Genomic DNA, 20,418 nt, shown 5'->3' on the forward strand with positions numbered 1-20,418 from the left:
GGCACCCGGTGTGGTCTTCTGCTGCTGTAGCCCATCTGCCTCAAAGTTGGACGCACTGTGCGGCGTTCAGAGATGCTCTTCTGGCTACCTTGGTTGTAACGGGTGGCTATTTGAGTCACTGTTGCCTTTCTATCAGCTCGAACCAGTCTGGCCATTCTCCTCTGACCTCTGGCATCAACAACGCATTTCCGCCCACAGAACTGCCGCTCACTGGATGTTTTTTCTTTTTCGGACCATTCTCTGTAAACCCTAGAGATGGTTGTGCGTGAAAATCCCAGTAGATCAGCAGTTTCTGAAATACTCAGACCAGCCCTTCTGGCACCAACAACCATGCCACGTTCAAAGGCACTCAAATCACCTTTCTTCCCCATACTGATGCTCGGTTTGAACTGCAGGAGATTGTCTTGACCATGTCTACATGCCTAAATGCACTGAGTTGCCGCCATGTGATTGGCTGATTAGAAATTAAGTGTTAACGAGCAGTTGGACAGGTGTACCTAATAAAGTGGCCGGTGAGTGTAGGTGTATAGTACATCATATAGCAGTATAATATAGGTATATAGGACGTTATATATAGCTGTATAATATAGGTGTATCAGACATTATACAGCAGTATAATCCATGTGTACAGCAGATACGAGCAGCCGGCCGGTTGTCTGTGTGAGGCGGGTGACACTGAGGGGAGTGCCGGGTGACACTGAGGGGAGTGCCGGGCAGCAGGAGGCCGGGCTGCGGGTATAGAGGAAGGGGAGGGCCGGCAGGAGGAGGCGGGCCGGGACGTCAGCTCTGTCCTTCGTGTAGCCCGGGAGCTGGAGCACTTGTATCTGGGCTGAGCCGGGCGACTCTCAGACTGATCGGAGCAGCAGCCGCCGACTGACCGCAGGACTATGCCCAGATACGAGATGGCGCTGATCGTCAAGGCCATGCAGCGGGTGAGTGCCATTGTCTCTGCCTTGTCTCCTACAGAGAAACGTGCGCAGCCCTGATTGGTAGAGCCGGGCCCCGATGTGCCCGCGTGTAAGTATCCGGGGGCCGCGGCCAGGCTGACAGGAGCTGGCACCTACCGGGGAAGAGGTGGCCTTCACGTGTCCGCCTGCCCTCCTCCATTCATTCATTCCCCAGTGCTCAGGAAGACTTCTTACACAGTACTACGCCCCTCTCCTCATGTGTCATAGTGCGAGGCACAGTACTACTGCTCTTCTAGGGTACTATACACAGTACTACTTCTTACACAGTACTACTGCTCCTCTAGTGTACTATACACAGTACTACTTCTTACACAGTACTACTGCTCCTCTAGTGTACTATACACAGTACTACTTCTTACACAGTACTACTGCTCCTCTAGTCTAGTGTACTATACACAGTACTACTTCATACACAGTACTACTGCTCCTCTAGTCTGGTGTACTATACACAGTACTACTTCTTACACAGTACTACTGCTCCTCTAGTGTACTATACACAGTACTACTTCTTACACAGTACTACTGCTCCTCTAGTGTACTATACACAGTACTACTTCATACACAGTACTACTGCTCCTCTAGTCTGGTGTACTATACACAGTACTACTTCTCCTCTAGTGTACTATACACAGTACTACTTCTTACACAGTACTACTGCTCCTCTAGTCTGGTGTACTATACACAGTACTACTTCATACACAGTACTACTGCTCCTCTAGTGTACTATACACAGTACTACTTCTTACACAGTACTACTGCTCCTCTAGTCTGGTGTACTATACACAGTACTACTTCATACACAGTACTACTGCTCCTCTAGTCTAGTGTACTATACACAGTACTACTTCATACACAGTACTACTGCTCCTCTAGTCTAGTGTACTATACACAGTACTACTTCTTACACAGTACTACTGCTCCTCTAGTCTAGTGTACTATACACAGTACTACTTCATACACAGTACTACTGCTCCTCTAGTCTAGTGTACTATACACAGTACTACTTCTTACACAGTACTACTGCTCCTCTAGTCTGGTGTACTATACACAGTACTACTTCTTACACAGTACTACTGCTCCTCTAGTCTGGTGTACTATACACAGTACTACTTCATACACAGTACTACTGCTCCTCTAGTCTGGTGTACTATACACAGTACTACTTCATACACAGTACTACTGCTCCTCTAGTCTGGTGTACTATACACAGTACTACTTCTTACACAGTACTACTGCTCCTCTAGTCTGGTGTACTATACACAGTACTACTTCTTACACAGTACTACTGCTCCTCTAGTCTGGTGTACTATACACAGTACTACTTCTTACACAGTACTACTGCTCCTCTAGTCTGGTGTACTATACACAGTACTACTTCATACACAGTACTACTGCTCCTCTAGTGTACTATACACAGTACTACTTCATACACAGTACTACTGCTCCTCTAGTCTGGTGTACTATACACAGTACTACTTCTTACACAGTACTACTGCTCCTCTAGTGTACTATACACAGTACTACTTCTTACACAGTACTACTGCTCCTCTAGTGTACTATACACAGTACTACTTCTTACACAGTACTACTGCTCCTCTAGTCTGGTGTACTATACACAGTACTACTTCTGACACAGTACTACTTCTCCTCTAGTGTACTATACACAGTACTACTTCTTACACAGTACTACTGCTCCTCTAGTCTGGTGTACTATACACAGTACTACTTCATACACAGTACTACTGCTCCTCTAGTCTAGTGTACTATACACAGTACTACTTCATACACAGTACTACTGCTCCTCTAGTCTAGTGTACTATACACAGTACTACTGCTCCTCTAGTCTAGTGTACTATACACAGTACTACTTCATACACAGTACTACTGCTCCTCTAGTCTAGTGTACTATACACAGTACTACTTCTTACACAGTACTACTGCTCCTCTAGTCTGGTGTACTATACACAGTACTACTTCTTACACAGTACTACTGCTCCTCTAGTCTGGTGTACTATACACAGTACTACTTCATACACAGTACTACTGCTCCTCTAGTCTAGTGTACTATACACAGTACTACTTCTTACACAGTACTACTGCTCCTCTAGTCTGGTGTACTATACACAGTACTACTTCATACACAGTACTACTGCTCCTCTAGTCTAGTGTACTATACACAGTACTACTTCATACACAGTACTACTGCTCCTCTAGTCTGGTGTACTATACACAGTACTACTTCATACACAGTACTACTGCTCCTCTAGTCTAGTGTACTATACACAGTACTACTTCATACACAGTACTACTGCTCCTCTAGTCTAGTGTACTATACACAGTACTACTTCATACACAGTACTACTGCTCCTCTAGTCTAGTGTACTATACACAGTACTACTGCTCCTCTAGTCTAGTGTACTATACACAGTACTACTTCTTACACAGTACTACGCCCCTCTCCTCGTATGTCATAGTGCTAGGCATAGTACTACTGCTCCTCTAGTCTAGTGTACTATACACAGTACTACTTCTTATACAGTACTACACCCCTTTAGTCATATGTTGCTGTACTGTGCACAGTATTACTTCTTACATAGCACTACTAGTCCTCTATCATTATGCTGCTGTACTATGCACAGTACTACTTCTTACATAGCACTACTAGTCCTCTATCATGCTGCTGTACTATGCACAGTACTACTTCTTACATAGCACTACTAGTCCTCTATCATTATGCTGTTGTACTCTGCACAGTACTACTTCTTACATAGCACTACTAGTCCTCTATCATGCTGTTGTACTATGCACAGTACTACTTCTTACATAGCACTACTAGTCCTCTATCATTATCCTGTTGTGCTGTGCACAGTACTACTTCTTACATAGCACTACTAGTCCTCTATCATTATGCTGCTGTACTCTGCACAGTACTACTTCTTACATAGCACTACTAGTCCTCTATCATGCTGTTGTACTACTTCTTACATAGCACTACTAGTCCTCTATCATGCTGTTGTACTATGCACAGTACTACTTCTTACATAGCACTACTAGTCCTCTATCATTATCCTGTTGTGCTGTGCACAGTACTACTTCTTACATAGCACTACTAGTCCTCTATCATTATGCTGCTGTACTCTGCACAGTACTACTTCTTACATAGCACTACTAGTCCTCTATCATTATGCTGCTGTACTCTGCACAGTACTACTTCTTACATAGCACTACTAGTCCTCTATCATGCTGTTGTACTACTTCTTACATAGCACTACTAGTCCTCTATCATTATGCTGTTGTACTATGCACAGTACTACTTCTTACATAGCACTACTAGTCCTCAATCATTATCCTGTTGTGCTGTGCACAGTACTACTTCTTACATAGCACTACTAGTCCTCTATCATTATGTTGTTGTACTGTGCACAGTACTACTTCTTACATAGCACTACTAGTCCTCTATCATTATGTTGTTGTACTATGCACAGTACTACTTCTTACATAGCACTACTAGTCCTCTATCATTATCCTGTTGTGCTGTGCACAGTACTACTTCTTACATAGCACTACTAGTCCTCTATCATTATGTTGTTGTACTATGCACAGTACTACTTCTTACATAGCACTACTAGTCCTCTATCATTATGCTGGTGTGCTGTGCACAGTACTACTTCTTACATAGCACTACTAGTCCTCTATCATGCTGTTGTACTATGCACAGTACTACTTCTTACATAGCACTACTAGTCCTCTATCATTATGCTGTTGTACTATGCACAGTACTACTTCTTACATAGCACTACTAGTCCTCTATCATGCTGTTGTACTATGCACAGTACTACTTCTTACATAGCACTACTAGTCCTCTATCATTATGTTGCTGTACTATGCACAGTACTACTTCTTACATAGCACTACTAGTCCTCTATCATTATGTTGCTGTACTATGCACAGTACTACTTCTTACATAGCACTACTAGTCCTCTATCATGCTGCTGTACTATGCACAGTACTACTTCTTACATAGCACTACTAGTCCTCTATCATTATGCTGCTGTACTATGCACAGTACTACTTCTTACATAGCACTACTAGTCCTCTATCATTATCCTGTTGTGCTGTGCACAGTACTACTTCTTACATAGCACTACTAGTCCTCTATCATTATGCTGCTGTACTATGCACAGTACTACTTCTTACATCGCACTACTAGTCCTCTATCATGCTGCTGTACTATGCACAGTACTACTTCTTACATAGCACTACTAGTCCTCTATCATTATGCTGCTGTACTATGCACAGTACTACTTCTTACATCGCACTACTAGTCCTCTATCATGCTGCTGTACTATGCACAGTACTACTTCTTACATAGCACTACTAGTCCTCAATCATTATCCTGCTGTGCTGTGCACAGTACTACTTCTTACATAGCACTACTAGTCCTCTATCATTATGCTGCTGTACTATGCACAGTACTACTTCTTACATAGCACTACTAGTCCTCTATCATTATCCTGTTGTGCTGTGCACAGTACTACTTCTTACATAGCACTACTAGTCCTCTATCATTATGCTGCTGTACTATGCACAGTACTACTTCTTACATAGCACTACTAGTCCTCTATCATTATGCTGCTGTACTATGCACAGTACTACTTCTTACATAGCACTACTAGTCCTCTATCATTATGCTGCTGTACTATGCACAGTACTACTTCTTACATCGCACTACTAGTCCTCTATCATGCTGCTGTACTATGCACAGTACTACTTCTTACATAGCACTACTAGTCCTCAATCATTATCCTGCTGTGCTGTGCACAGTACTACTTCTTACATAGCACTACTAGTCCTCTATCATTATGCTGCTGTACTATGCACAGTACTACTTCTTACATAGCACTACTAGTCCTCTATCATTATCCTGTTGTGCTGTGCACAGTACTACTTCTTACATAGCACTACTAGTCCTCTATCATTATGTTGCTGTACTGTGCACAGTACTACTTCTTACATAGCACTACTAGTCCTCAATCATTATCCTGTTGTGCTGTGCACAGTACTACTTCTTACATATCACTACTAGTCCTCTATCATTATGCTGCTGTACTATGCACAGTACTACTTCTTACATAGCACTACTAGTCCTCTATCATTATGCTGCTGTACTATGCACAGTACTACTTCTTACATAGCACTACTAGTCCTCTATAATTATGCTGCTGTACTATGCACAGTACTACTTCTTACATAGCACTACTAGTCCTCTATCATTATGCTGCTGTACTATGCACAGTACTACTTCTTACATAGCACTACTAGTCCTCTATCATTATGCTGCTGTACTATGCACAGTACTACTTCTTACATAGCACTACTAGTCCTCTATCATTATGCTGTTGTACTATGCACAGTATTACTTCTTACATAGCACTACTAGTCCTCTATCATGCTGCTGTACTATGCACAGTATTACTTCTTACATAGCACTACTAGTCCTCTATCATTATGCTGCTGTACTATGCACAGTACTACTTCTTACATATTACTACTAGTCCTCTATCCATATGCTGGGCACAGTACTACTTTATCCACCATGCCACAGCTTCTGTAATCCTAGCTTGGTGTACTGTGCACAGTATTACTTCTTGTAGCGTACCACTGATCCTCTAGTCATATAACAGGCTGCCATGCACAGTACTACTTCATATACAATACTACTATTCCTAGTCATATGCTGGTATATCACGCACAGTACTACTTCATATACAATACTACTATTCCTAGTCATATGCTGGTATATCACGCACAGTACTACTTCATATACAATACTACTATTCCTAGTGTATCACACACAGTACTACTTCTTACACAATGCCATTATTTCTGATTATAGTATATATAAATGAGAATAGACAGGTGTAGCAGAGTGCTCAGTACTACTTCATAATCTAGCTGTACAATCTAAACATCTAGACTATAATGCTCAGTACAACTTCACATTTGTTTGCTTTTTTATGTAGATTGTGAGCCCCATACAGGGATCACAATGTACATTTTTCCCTATCAGTATGTCTTTGTAGAATGGCGGGATTCGAGCCCAGGACTCCAGCGCTGCAAGGCTGCAGTGCTAACCACTAAGCCACTGTGTTACCCCATTTGTTTGCTTTTATCATGCTTTGATGCCTCTGGGGTAAATAGGGCCAGGTAACATGCACAGCACCACTGTGCTAATACAGAATCTAACAACTGGGGTATGGTGTAGTATGCACAGTACTACTTCTCATATCCTCTATAGTACAGTATATAATTACAGGGCTCTGGTGTAATATGCACAGTACTACTTCTCTTCTATAGTACGGTATATAATTACAGGGCTCTGGTGTAATATGCACAGTACTACTTCTCATATCCTCTATAGTACAGTATATAATTATAGGGCTCTGGTGTAATATGCACAGTACTACTTCTCATATCCTCTATAGTACAGTATATAATTACAGGGCTCTGGTGTAATATGCACAGTACTACTTCTCTTATCCTCTATAGTATGGTATATCATTACAGGGCTCTGGTGTAATATGCACAGTACTACTTCTCTTCTATAGTACGGTATATCATTACAGGGCTCTGGTGTAATATGCACAGTACTACTTCTCTTATCCTCTATAGTATGGTATATCATTACAGGGCTCTGGTGTAATATGCACAGTACTACTTCTCTTATCCTCTATAGTACAGTATATAATTACAGGGCTCTGGTGTAATATGCACAGTACTACTTCTCTTATCCTCTATAGTATGGTATATAATTACAGGGCTCTGGTGTAATATGCACAGTACTACTTCTCTTATCCTCTATTGTACAGTATATAATTACAGGGCTCCGGTGTAATATGCACAGTACTACTTCTCTTATCCTCTATAGTACGGTATGTCATTACAGGGCTCTGGTGTAATATGCACAGTACTACTTCTCTTCTATAGTACGGTATATCATTACAGGGCTCTGGTGTAATATGCACAGTACTGCTTCTCTTATCCTCTATAGTATGGTATATCATTACAGGGCTCTGGTGTAATATGCACAGTACTACTTCTCTTCTATAGTACGGTATATCATTACAGGGCTCTGGTGTAATATGCACAGTACTACTTCTCTTATCCTCTATAGTATGGTATATCATTACAGGGCTCTGGTGTAATATGCACAGTACTACTTCTCTTCTATAGTACGGTATATCATTACAGGGCTCTGGTGTAATATGCACAGTACTACTTCTCTTATCCTCTATAGTATGGTATATAATTACAGGGCTCTGGTGTAATATGCACAGTACTACTTCTCTTATCCTCTATAGTATGGTATATAATTACAGGGCTCTGGTGTAATATGCACAGTACTACTTCTCTTATCCTCTATAGTATGGTATATAATTACAGGGCTCTGGTGTAATATGCACAGTACTACTTCTCTTATCCTCTATAGCAGGGGTAGGGAACGTACGGCTCTCCAGCTGTTCCAAATCTACAACTTCCAGCATGCATACTGGCTCTGCTGTTCTGGGAACTCCCATGGAAGTGAATGGAGCATGCTGGGAGTTGTAGTTTCACAGCAGCTGGAGAGCCGAAGGTTCCCTAGCCCTGCTCTATAGTACAGTATATAATTACAGGGCTCTGGTGTAATATGCACAGTACTACTTCTCTTATCCTCTATAGTACAGTATATCATTACAGGGCTCCGGTGTAATATGCACAGTACTACTTTTGTTATCCTTTATAGTACAGTATATAATTATAGGGCTCTGGTGTAATATGCACAGTACTACTTCTCTTATCCTCTATAGTACAGTATATCATTACAGGGCTCTGGTGTAATATGCACAGTACTACTTCTCTTATCCTCTATAGTACAGTATATCATTACAGGGCTCCGGTGTAATATGCACAGTACTACTTATCTTATCCTTTGTAGTATAGTAGGTAATTTTTCCATCCATGTTGGGATGTCGGGGAACAAGGCTGCTTGAGTGGTCCCATAATTATTATAAATCCCCCCCAGATCAGTGATGCGGCACTACCCGAAATCTATACCAGTATCTGGCTGCTGTAGGATTCCATTCTCGTAGAGTGGGACCAGAGGGGTAGTATGGGGGTGGACAGAGGGGTAATTTGAAGCTCCTGAGCCCCATTGTAAAACTTTCTGTCACTTTTAGAATAGTGGTGATGGAGGGGCCTTTAGGAGCCCCCTCAGGGTTCAGGGCCTGATGGCGTCTGCCATGTTTACCTTTGATCCTACAAAATACCCATGTTTGGTCATTACGTGGGACACCGTTACATAAGAAATCTTTGTATATATTTTTTCGGCAACACCTGTCAGAATGAGCAGCTTATTAAGGAAGTGAAAGATTTCCTCATGCCTTAAGAGATTGTGCGACCATGCATTTAACTCAAGGTGACTTCTTCCGTGCATTGATCAAAGAAGCGGAGAATTATAATATATGCTTTGGTCTGTGAACGCTCTACAGTAAAATTTTCATCTGCAGCACCATGAACAGCTCTGAACTGGAGCCTCATCGCTTTACTAGATTAGGGATTGGTTACAAAGAGGTCCTGTTGCTCTGGAGGAGGACCTGTCCTGTTGCTCTGGAGGACCTGTCCTATTGCCCTTTAGGAGGACCTGTCCTGTTGCTCTGGAGGAGGACCTGTCCTGTTGCTCTGGAGGAGGACCTGTCCTATTGCCCTTTAGGAGGACCTGTCCTGTTGCTCTGGAGGAGAGGACCTGTCCTGTTGCTCTGGAGGAGAGGACCTGTCCTGTTGCTCTGGAGGAGAGGACCTGTCCTGTTGCTCTGGAGGAGAGGACCTGTCCTGTTCTTCATTACACAGACAACCCATTAATTTAAATAGACACTGGGACCTTGTAATTCATAAGGTGCATTTTCCTGGTGCCCTTGTACCTAGGCACAAATCTACACTACCTCTGTGGCGTAAATGATGAATATGGCGTGAGCGGCGGACCCAGCCCTTCCATTTTCAGAAAAGTGAAAAGCTTGTTGCAAAAGCACTACTTGCAACTATTCTAGTCACCACTTTTGTGTCATAGCATTGATGATGAATACCTCCCTCCTGTGTAATGCTTCATTCTTCCTGTGGGGGCACTGTGGGAAAAAATAATCTTTTACAGCCTGGTTTCCCAACTGATTACAGCCGATCTCTGGGATTACTAGGAGAAGGACACTTTTTGTTAAGTTTATTGTCAAGGAAGCCTAAAATGTAGGGATTGCCCAAACTGGAGAAGCACCTTGAAGGGGTTCTTCAGGGAATCTTATAAGACTGACTTTTTTAAAAAAATTTTTTTTTTAGATGCTGTACCTAGGAGTACCGGGCTGGTTCACCTGCCCCTCGGGTTGCTCCGTCACCTCCCTGGTTACCGTAGCCCCCATGGCACAGGAAACTAGTGCTGAAGATGGAGCGACTTGAAGGGCTGAGCACTGATTCCAGTCATGTGATCCAGCCCAGAACTCTCAAGTACAGCATCTAAAAAAAAAAACACTCTGGAGAACCCCTTTAAGCCGCAAATGCCTATTCTGTAATTTATAAGTCTAAAAATAAGGGAGCCCCTAACGCCTTTATTTTCACACACGTCCGCCATTTTTCTTTTTGATTCCAACTTTATAGCCCTTTCTAACAAAGCTGGGTGACAACCAATATGGCCACCATTACCGCTCCCCTAGTCCTAACTCTGACGACTCTGCCCAGATGTGCTGCCTAGTATTGCCCTTCAAGACATCAAAGTGACAACGCTTTTTGGAGCTTCATAAATCGTTCTATAGGTTGTCACTTGTTAGAAATAAAGAGCCAAAAGTTTCTGTAGACTTCTTAACTTGACATAAGATAAGACTTCTCCTTTAGGTTGTTTTCTTAAGTCATCCGATGTTATAAACAACCTCAGGATATGAATTTCATGTGAGCGGCAGAAGACCTCCTTGGCCCCCCCTATGACCAGTCTCCAGGGCTCCGGGTTCACCATGTATGTTAGAGCGTTGGCACGTTCGTTTTAATAAGATTTTTGGCTTGAGTTCTTGCAATCTTTTCCCCTGCAGGGGCGGCTCTTAATCCTTATTTCATGTTCCTTTTTTTTCCCTCTTTTTTTTTTTTTTTTTTTTTTTACTTTCTTAATAAATCCCAGAAAAGAGGTTTTACGTCGTAAGTACAGATTATATGGCTTTAAAAATGTCTATTTTGCAGGTTTTAAACTTATTACGAGCACAGTACATGGCCCGGGTGCTTTATGTGGAGCACAATTTTTAGTTATTGAGATCAGTTTTGGGTCACTCTCAGTGTAGACAATTTATAATGCTCAAAAAAAAATCCTAATAAATCTTACTAAGACTATAGATGCCCATAGCTATCCCCTATTAGGGAATTCTTTGTTTTAGATGGGTCCTATAAGATGACCTTCTTGTGTCTAGAATAGAGTGTAGATTATGGCGTTCCTCTCTCTGGAGGACCTGTCCTGTTCGGTAATCCATTGGTTTATATGGACACACTGTAATTCTTGATTTCCCCTGTGGTGGCGCTGCAGACAAATTGAACACCTACTGCTAGATTTCTCCACTGATCACAGGAGGGATGGTGGGGGGTTCTACATGAAGGACACTTAGCGATCTGCTTATTGTCAAGTGATCTTTCAAAAAGGCCCCCGAAAAGGGAAAGGGTTACCAGGAAATAACCTTTTATTTAACTCATTTTTTTATATTAAAAATATTTCAGAATTTTTGGTGATGTTTTTCATTTTCAACCTCATCTAAATTTTTTTTTTAAAAAAATCCTAAATGTCTTGCAATTCCAGTTCTTGCCACTAAGCCTAAAGTAGTTTGTGACTTCCTGTCTCCTTGAGAAGGGCCATGGTACAGAAGACACAATGGTGTGGAGAAGACCCTATAGACTTCTCTGGGACAGTTCTGTAGGCCATTGTGTGACTGGTGTCTTATCTACATATACGTGATAGCCGCTAAGTGAGGGGACTGCTGGAAAGAAATCTACAGTGGACAGAAGTCTCAGCCTATTAAGGCTAGGTTTACATCTGTGCTCTGTTGCTGTTTGGGGATCCCGTTCCCCAGTCTATGGGGTCCATTGGTTTCTGCCTGGGGATTGGGTTTGTGTTTTTCGGGTCCCCCGTGACTCAAAGAACCAGGTGTGAACCTAGTGTAAACCAGTGGACAGAGACACAACTGATTCCTGATTTTTAGGACATTTTTAATATATATATATATATCCTATTAATATTATAAATGTGAAAGTTTGTGAGTTTGTGTGTGTTTGGATGTTCGGATGTTTGTTCCTCAATCACGCAAAAGCCGCTCGACCGATTTGGCTGAAATTTTCCACAAACATAGTTAATACACCCGAATGCGCAATAGGCTACTTTTCGTCACAATAGCGCACATACATTTGTGCCAGGAACCCCACAAAACCCAAACTCACACCACCATCTCTGCAATCTCACACACTTTGGACCATAGCAAGCCACAAAATTCATATTGCCCTCTACAGCCTCGCCCCTAACCCCACACAGTCTCATATACATATACTTTACCACTTTGCCCCTCACCTTAACGATACTCCAGGAGGCGCTCTATAACGCTCCAGAGCAGCCATGTTTGCCGACCCCCACCGCTCTGACAATCCGCGACACCGCCCACCCATGTCAATACCCCTAGGCGGTCTAATAAATGCAAAAAAAAAAAAGTTTAAAAAACAGTAAAAAAAAAAATAAAAACAAATAAAAAGGATTAAAAATTCAAATCACCCCCCTTTCCCTAGAACACATATAAAAGTAGTTAAAAACTGTGAAACACATACATGTTAGGTATCCCCGCGTCCGAAATCGCCCGCTCTACAAAGCTATACAAATATTTTTCCTGTTCGGTAAACGCCGTAGCGGGAAAAATGGTCAAAAGTTCCAAACCGCCGCTTTTTCACTGTTTTGATTCTGATAAAAATTTGAATAAAAAGTGATCAAAGCAATAACATTTCCCGAAAATGGTAGAACTACAAAGTACACCCGGTCCCGCAAAAAAAGACGCCTTATGCATCCCCATACATGGACGTATAAAAAAGTTACGGCTGTCGGAATATGGTGACTTTTCAAAAAATAATTTTTTAACATAGTTTTGGATTTTTTAAAGGGGTCAAAATGTAAATAAAACCGTATAAATTTAGTATCCCCGGAATCGTAACGAAACACAGAATACAGGGGACATGTCAATTTGGTTGCACAGTGAACGCCGTAAAACCAAAGCCTGTAAGAATGTCGCAGAAATGCATTTTTTTCTTCAAATCCACCCCATTCTGAATTTTTTCCCTGCTTCCCAGTACATTATATAGAATAAATAATGGTGGCATCAGGAAGAAAAATTTGTCCTAGAAAAATTAAGACCTCATATGACTCTGGGAGCGGAGAAATAAAAAAGTTATGGGGTTTAGAAGGAGGGGAGTCAAAAACGAAAAATCAAAATCAAAAAATGCCATCGGCGGGAAAGGGTTAACTTCAAATACCTCTGTCCCAAAGTCACTATGTAAAGTTTCTCACAACACCGTATATATAGCAGCTCAAATACAAAGTAACTCCAACACAAAAGTCTCACGTATTCTCTGAATTTAGCAAAAACAAGATACAAACTTACATTTCATATCCCATCCCTTATACACAGTACGAAAACCTTACCCACGCCTGTATATACCCACTGCTACAATCACCGCAGACGAAGTCGCGGGTACCAGCTAGTATATATATATATATTAACATGGAAAATTTTTGAAAACCTCAACAAAAATTCTTTAAAAATGTTGACACGTTTCCTTTAACGTTCCCACCCGTTAAAAAAAAATATATAATCCCATCGTCAATCAAGATTAGAGATTAATTAAGTCTGGTGTTTTAGAACCCCAGCCTTCATATAACACTCGGGTGTATAAGATGTATATACAAATTTAGCCAAAAACTGACTAAAATGTCCATCATGGTTGACTTTCATCCAATGTCTGCAGTTGTTTTAGGAGATGAAACTCCATTAAATATGGGCAAAAAATATTGGCAATATTGGTAAGCAAAGATCAAATAATTACCGAGGCTGCTATCATGTGAACGGTGTCTTAGGAGGAGATGTCCTCTATACGTACAAAAATACTTTGTCAAGTTTTACATCTATTGGCCATATTGGATGTTTCGTAAAACCTCTGCAGTGTTCCAAAAAACAAGTCAGAAGTTGAGTGGTGCGGGTCCAGTTGCCGAAAAGAAGAGTTAGAAGCAATTGGCTAAGCGCTGTGTGCCTACATCTGTCTTCGTATTTGCTTGGTTTTCTGTGGTGGGCCGATCATGGCCGATCACAGCTGTGACCATTGCGTGCTCTGTGTCTGGCTCGTTGTATTTGACCTTCAGCTCCGATGTCCTTTAAGATTCTTAGTATATTTGTAGAACTGTCCGAGAGCCAATAAGTAACGTGAGTACTCCAAGTGAACGTTCGATGCTCTTCTTTCGATTGTTAGCTCTAGTGGGCAGGGTCCTCTCTTCCGATCTTTCATTGTTTGTTGATGTCTTACTCAGTGTTTGTTCATAGCATTTACCTTTTTTTTTTTACGTGCGTTACTGTCCTGATCGAAAAATATAAAGTATGTCGAAACTATATAAATGTTCCAAGCCCTACTATCTCGAACTTGCGCCAATATGGAAGAGTCGGACCACCCGGTTCAGATTAGGGTAGTCCAGAAAAAAACAACATTCTTGTCCTTGGGCTTTATCGACACAACACAAAATCAACTAAATGGGGCTGAACTGCAGTAATAGACACAACCTATGGACAAGAGTGGTGGTGTTTTTGGAAATAACGGCAGACCTTTTTTGCCTGATGGTGGACACGGACAACTCATATGACTATCTGGTGCTAGACACTAAAATCTTGAATATAGATGGGCATTTCTAAGGCAGTTACTGTAGAGTTAAGGGGTCCGTTATGCCCGGGTCACATCTGATTTTTAATTAGAACATAAACAATGAGAGTTCTTAAAAACATCAGTAAAAAAAACCTCAAAGTTAGGTGCAAATATCATGTTGGTTAACTAGCACCAGATATTTGCTTAGCTTTCTAGAAAAGGAAATGGTGAATAGATAAGAGAAAAACATAAAGGTTAGAAACTTCGTAGAACGTCAGTATGGCCAATCTTGGCTAATCCTTTTTGTTTCGAGTAGGGGTAAGTGGTTAAAACCCCCATGCACAAGGGAAAGGCAGGTCAACCCACCAACTCTCTTGTGTATGAGGAACTCCAAGCTCCTCTGTCGGGGAATAAGAATGGGTCATGTTGAGTTTTTATCTTGTTCCCCATAAGGTAAGCCCCACCAGAGTTTTCTGGCAGTGGCTTACCCTCCCCATAGAAAACAGATTCATTAATGGTATATTTGTATATAGCTGTGGGCTGGGCAACAACTATTGAAGGTATGGCCAGCTTTAGACCTCCAGACAGCCATGATGCATCCAGATGTTCTGGATCGTATTGGTTGTGATGGAATTTGCGTCTGTAATACGGTCTGGAAAATCTTTATGCAGGAGACTCTAGAAGACCATTTGTGACTAGGCAATAGGAGCCTCCATAGACCATAATGGAAATTTTTTCTATACGGCTAATAGGATTTTTCCTACGTCAATCTAGTCTCTTCTATGCTTGCGTGTGCAGTGTGTCCTTCTTTGACTTGCTTTGAGAATTTGTGATCGATATAATTGGTGCCACTCTTTTGTATTAGTATTGAATACCTCTAGCCTTACCTTTCAAGGCAAAATGGAGGTTTCCAATGCTAACGCAAACTTTTTGAATGTCGCCTTTCCTGTGTGAGTGATATCGGTCGTCTGGTGCCTAACAAATATATTTACGGCAATTTGTTGACCTTATGGCTTGTAGAGATCGTGTATATTGGTCGTAGATGTACCAAACCTTCGTGCTACGTGTTCTTCGCTTCCTTTTGCTTTCTAGTTCTCTTGTAAAGTGTGAAACCGTAATCCACATTCTAGATCGTCAGATGGTTACGAGTGCCCGTGAAGGTGTGTGTATTTAGTTGTTTTGTGTAACGTTACCACACCCCAATTTTTTTCCCCCTCCTTACCTGTGTCTGTACGTTTAAGAGGTGAAATGTAATATGATATTAACCCTCCAGGTTCTTCGTAGATTTTTTTTTTTTTTTTTTAATTCAAGCGTCATTGTCTTCACAATGACTACCTTTTCTAATTGTGTCTTTGTCTTTGTTTTTTTGCTGCCTTGCAGGGATCCTTACCATAGGTCATCCTTCCATGGTTATATAGCCGATGGCTTTGGAAATTGCTGATTTAAAAAAAGTACATGCAAACCATTGGATGTTACAGGAACGGTCATCCCGAGAGCAAACCAAAGGACAAAGACTTGTATATTTTTTGCACTCTTTTGACCTAAGACACCTGTGTCGTTTCTAAAGGACGTACCACCCATCTTCTAATCATGAGGGCTTCACTGGAAGCAGCTGATATCGCCATAGTGGCGTTGTATTTTGTAATGGTGTTATGTTTTGGATTTTTTGCCATGTGGAAATCTAACAGGAGTACGGTGAGCGGATACTTCCTGGCAGGTCGTTCTATGACCTGGGCAGCTATCGGTGCCTCCCTGTTTGTAAGCAATATTGGTAGTGAACATTTCATTGGACTGTCGGGATCTGGAGCAGCGAGCGGATTTGCAGTAGGTGCGTGGGAACTGAACGCCTTGTTGCTATTACAGCTCCTCGGATGGGTCTTTATTCCAGTCTACATACGATCTGGAGTCTATACTATGCCGGAATATTTATCAAAACGTTTTGGAGGACATAGAATCCAAGTGTACTTTGCTGTTCTTTCCTTGATTTTGTACATCTTCACCAAACTGTCCGTAGACTTGTATTCCGGAGCGTTGTTTATCCAAGAATCTCTCGGATGGAACTTATATTTATCAGTTATCTTACTCATCGGAATGACTGCGCTCCTCACGGTCACTGGTGGTTTGGTCGCTGTGATTTATACGGACACCCTCCAGGCTTTTCTCATGATCATTGGGGCGCTGACTTTAACCATTATAGGTTTCATGGAAATCGGTGGTTTTGAAGAAGTTAAAAGGAGATATATGTTGGCAACACCCAATATCACCTCTATATTGCTAACCCATAATTTTACTAATACCAACTCTTGCCATGTCGAACCAAAACCTGATTCCCTTAAAATGCTTCGGGAACCTACTGATGAAGACATCCCGTGGCCTGGATTTCTCATGGGCCAGACTCCTGCATCAGTATGGTATTGGTGTGCAGATCAAGTCATTGTCCAGAGAGTTTTGGCAGCCAAAAATATTTCCCACGCCAAAGGGTCAACTTTAATGGCTGGGTTTTTAAAAATTTTACCAATGTTCTTAATCGTAATTCCAGGGATGATCTCCAGAATAATGTTTGTGGATGATATCGCCTGCATTAACCCGGAGCACTGCATGGAAGTATGTGGCAGCCGAGCTGGGTGCTCCAATATTGCCTATCCACGATTGGTCATGAAAGTTCTCCCCGTAGGTTTACGTGGTCTCATGATGGCTGTTATGATTGCAGCCCTTATGAGTGATCTAGACTCCATATTTAACAGTGCAAGCACCATCTTTACACTTGACATCTACAAATTTATCCGGAAAAATGCAGCATCTCGAGAACTTATGCTGGTCGGGAGAGTGTTTGTAGCTTTCATGGTAGTCATCAGTATTGCTTGGGTCCCAATAATTGTGGAAATGCAAGGAGGCCAAATGTATCTTTATATTCAAGAAGTGGCGGACTACTTGACGCCCCCAGTAGCGGCGTTGTTCCTGCTGGGAGTATTCTGGAAGCGCTGCAATGAACAAGGGGCATTTTATGGTGGCATGGTAGGCTTCGTACTTGGAGTCACACGTCTTGTATTGGCCTTTGTTTATCGAGCCCCAGAGTGCAACCTACCAGACAATCGGCCTGACTTCATCAAAAATATCCACTATATGTACGTTGCAACTGCTCTATTTTGGATTACTGCGATTATTGCTATTGTAGTCAGCCTTTTGACGGAACCTCCAAAGAAAGAACAAATCAGGACCACTACTTTCTGGGCACTAAAAGACAAGTCTCTAAAAGAACAACCACACAATGAGGAATCCTATAAAGAACATGAGAAAAATGCTACGCCTTCCCCAGATGCCCTTAAACAAGTGCTTCCGAATGGGAAGTCCGAGGACCATATCAAGAGTATCCAAACGGAGGACATAAACCTTCTAATGACTTACAAAGATGACTCCAATCCAATAAGTTCCTTGAGTGTCTCGGAAGCGGAGACTCCCGTGGATTGTTACTCTAATGGGCAAGCGTCTCTTATGGGACAGTTGCCCCTGGAGCTTAATAACGAGGACAAAAGCAAATGCTCAAAGTTTGTTGACTGGTTCTGTGGGTATAAAAGCACCACTGCCAATAAAAAAGCCATAAAGGATGAGGTGGACGATGAAGCCGTGTGCTTAAAAATGTTGGAAGAGAACCCAATTGTCAAACGAGTTCTCAACACTGGACTGGTTTGTGTATGCTCTGTAGGGGTGTTCATGTTCATTTACTTCTCATTGTAAGTGTAAAATTTACCTTGCTGCAGGGCGACGTGAACAATCCATAACTATTTGCCTTTCGAAGGACTGAGTGAAGTATTGGGCCTCTGCATGTTCCAATGCGTTGTTTACTCTGAAAATGGCCTTTTACCAGATCATTAATGACCAAACTGGACACTTGTACGTGTTAAAATCTTGTAAATAAGTATTCCAGTCTAAAGCATCTATCTGACTTTGGAGACTCCATTAGTCAGGCCCTACTGATCAATACATTCTACCAGCTGGTGGAGATCCAGTTGGTCAGACAATAACCATCAAACACACAATTTTCACGGTCGGACTGGTGGGCTCTCCCTTCTCACGATTGGTGGAGATCCAGTTGGTCAGACAATAACCATCAAACACACAATTTTCACGGTCGGACTGGTGGGCTCTCCCTTCTCACGATTGGTGGAGATCCAGTTGGTCAGACAATAACCATCAAACACACAATTTTCACGGTCGGACTGGTGGGCTCTCCCTTCTCACGATTGGTGGAGATCCAGTTGGTCAGACCATGACAATTACACATTTTCACTTGCCCACTGGTCTGACTGTTGGGTTCACCATTCTTAAAATTAGTGGAACTGATCAGACCCTACCAATAAGACATTTTCACCTACTCACTTGTCTGACTTGTTGGGTCCTCTGTCCTCGCAATTGGTGGAGATCCAGCTGGTCAGACCCCTACCATTCAAACATCTTCCCTCATCTTGGGGCGTGTTCTCCATTCTCAATATTATTGGAGATCCAGTTGGTCATACCCTACTAATCAAACTGTTTCCCCAATCTAGAGGATAGATGTTTAATATTTTAGTCTTGGATACCTATTTTTAAGGATCTGGTCCTATGCTTATTTTTACCAAATATGTAATTTATTATATTGAGGAACGTTTACTGGTAACAAGAGGATAAGTGGGCTTCTGTACTTGATCCAAGGATGGATTTGGCACAACACGTTTTAGAATTTCGATTCTATGTTTATGTAAATATAAGTATTTTATTTTAGTTTTTTTTTTTTTTTAATGCAAACTACCTTGACTTTGCCTTAGTCTTTTAATCACAGCGTTACCATGGAGTAAGTTCCACCTTGTGTTTTATATCTGCGTCTGGTTTCAGAGTGTAATGGTCCTTTGTTTAGGCTATCTGAGCGCTTAATAATTAATTTCATATGTTTGTCCTAATATTTATTTGAATTACATTTTATAGATTACAAATTTGTGATTTGCAATTATTTAGATATTTTTGTACTACTTTTTAGTTTTTTTTGCCTTGTTTAAGGGTAGGGTTCTGATCATCATTATGGTTTAACTTTTCCCATTTGGCCTTTATTAAAAAGGTAAAGCATTTATCATATCCAGATCTTGCTTTAAGACTTTGTTCACACTATCGATGTACATGGGCTGGCTGTTTTCCCCCCAAAAAAGTATGCTCTACTTTTTAAGGAATTGGAAATATTTTTCATTGACATGACTCTCCCGTTAAAAATCATTGTGTCCACGGAGTCAGTGCTGACTTGGCCATCAAAAAACCATGTTGAGTGTTGGTCCGGTTGTGTGAACATAGCCTTATGGAACTTTTACACGGGTAGATAAATTGCCCAAAACAAGGGCTGATCAATGATGTCATAAGTTGATTCTTACATTTATACTAACATTTACATGTCTCAAATATCATGAGGGTTTGGTCTGCTGAGTTGTTCTATCACGTGGCATGAGAATCCTGGGCAATATTTGGGACTGATTGTTTGGACGATGATCGCTCC

General features: G+C 41.5%; 3 protein-coding genes across 3 annotated transcripts in view; all 3 read left to right on the forward strand.

Annotated features, from left to right (window-relative positions):
• Nucleotides 1-20,418, forward strand: part of CLIC6 (chloride intracellular channel 6) — a 374,274-nt gene that overhangs the window by 70,409 nt on the left and 283,447 nt on the right. The window lies entirely within an intron of this gene.
• MRPS6 (mitochondrial ribosomal protein S6) overlaps nt 806-20,418 on the forward strand; it is a 47,809-nt gene continuing 28,196 nt past the window's right edge. The window contains exon 1 of the mRNA XM_075263513.1: nt 806-932. Coding sequence (XP_075119614.1) covers nt 888-932 — 45 coding nt within the window. The 5' untranslated portion in view covers nt 806-887. The remainder of the gene's footprint in view (nt 933-20,418) is intronic.
• SLC5A3 (solute carrier family 5 member 3) lies at nt 809-19,707 on the forward strand. The gene is made up of 2 exons (XM_075263478.1): nt 809-932; nt 16,284-19,707. Exon 2 carries the CDS (start codon nt 16,494-16,496, stop codon nt 18,636-18,638), a length of 2,145 nt encoding a protein of 714 aa, XP_075119579.1. The 5' UTR covers nt 809-932; nt 16,284-16,493; the 3' UTR covers nt 18,639-19,707.

Source organism: Leptodactylus fuscus, chromosome 2 (assembly GCF_031893055.1).
Source record: "Leptodactylus fuscus isolate aLepFus1 chromosome 2, aLepFus1.hap2, whole genome shotgun sequence".
Taxonomy (NCBI): Eukaryota; Metazoa; Chordata; class Amphibia; order Anura; family Leptodactylidae; genus Leptodactylus; species Leptodactylus fuscus.

Coding starts and splice junctions, on each gene's coding strand:
- SLC5A3 (XM_075263478.1), top strand. CDS start 16,494: ATGAGGGCTTCACTGGAAGCAGCTGATATCGCCATAGTGGCGTTGTAT.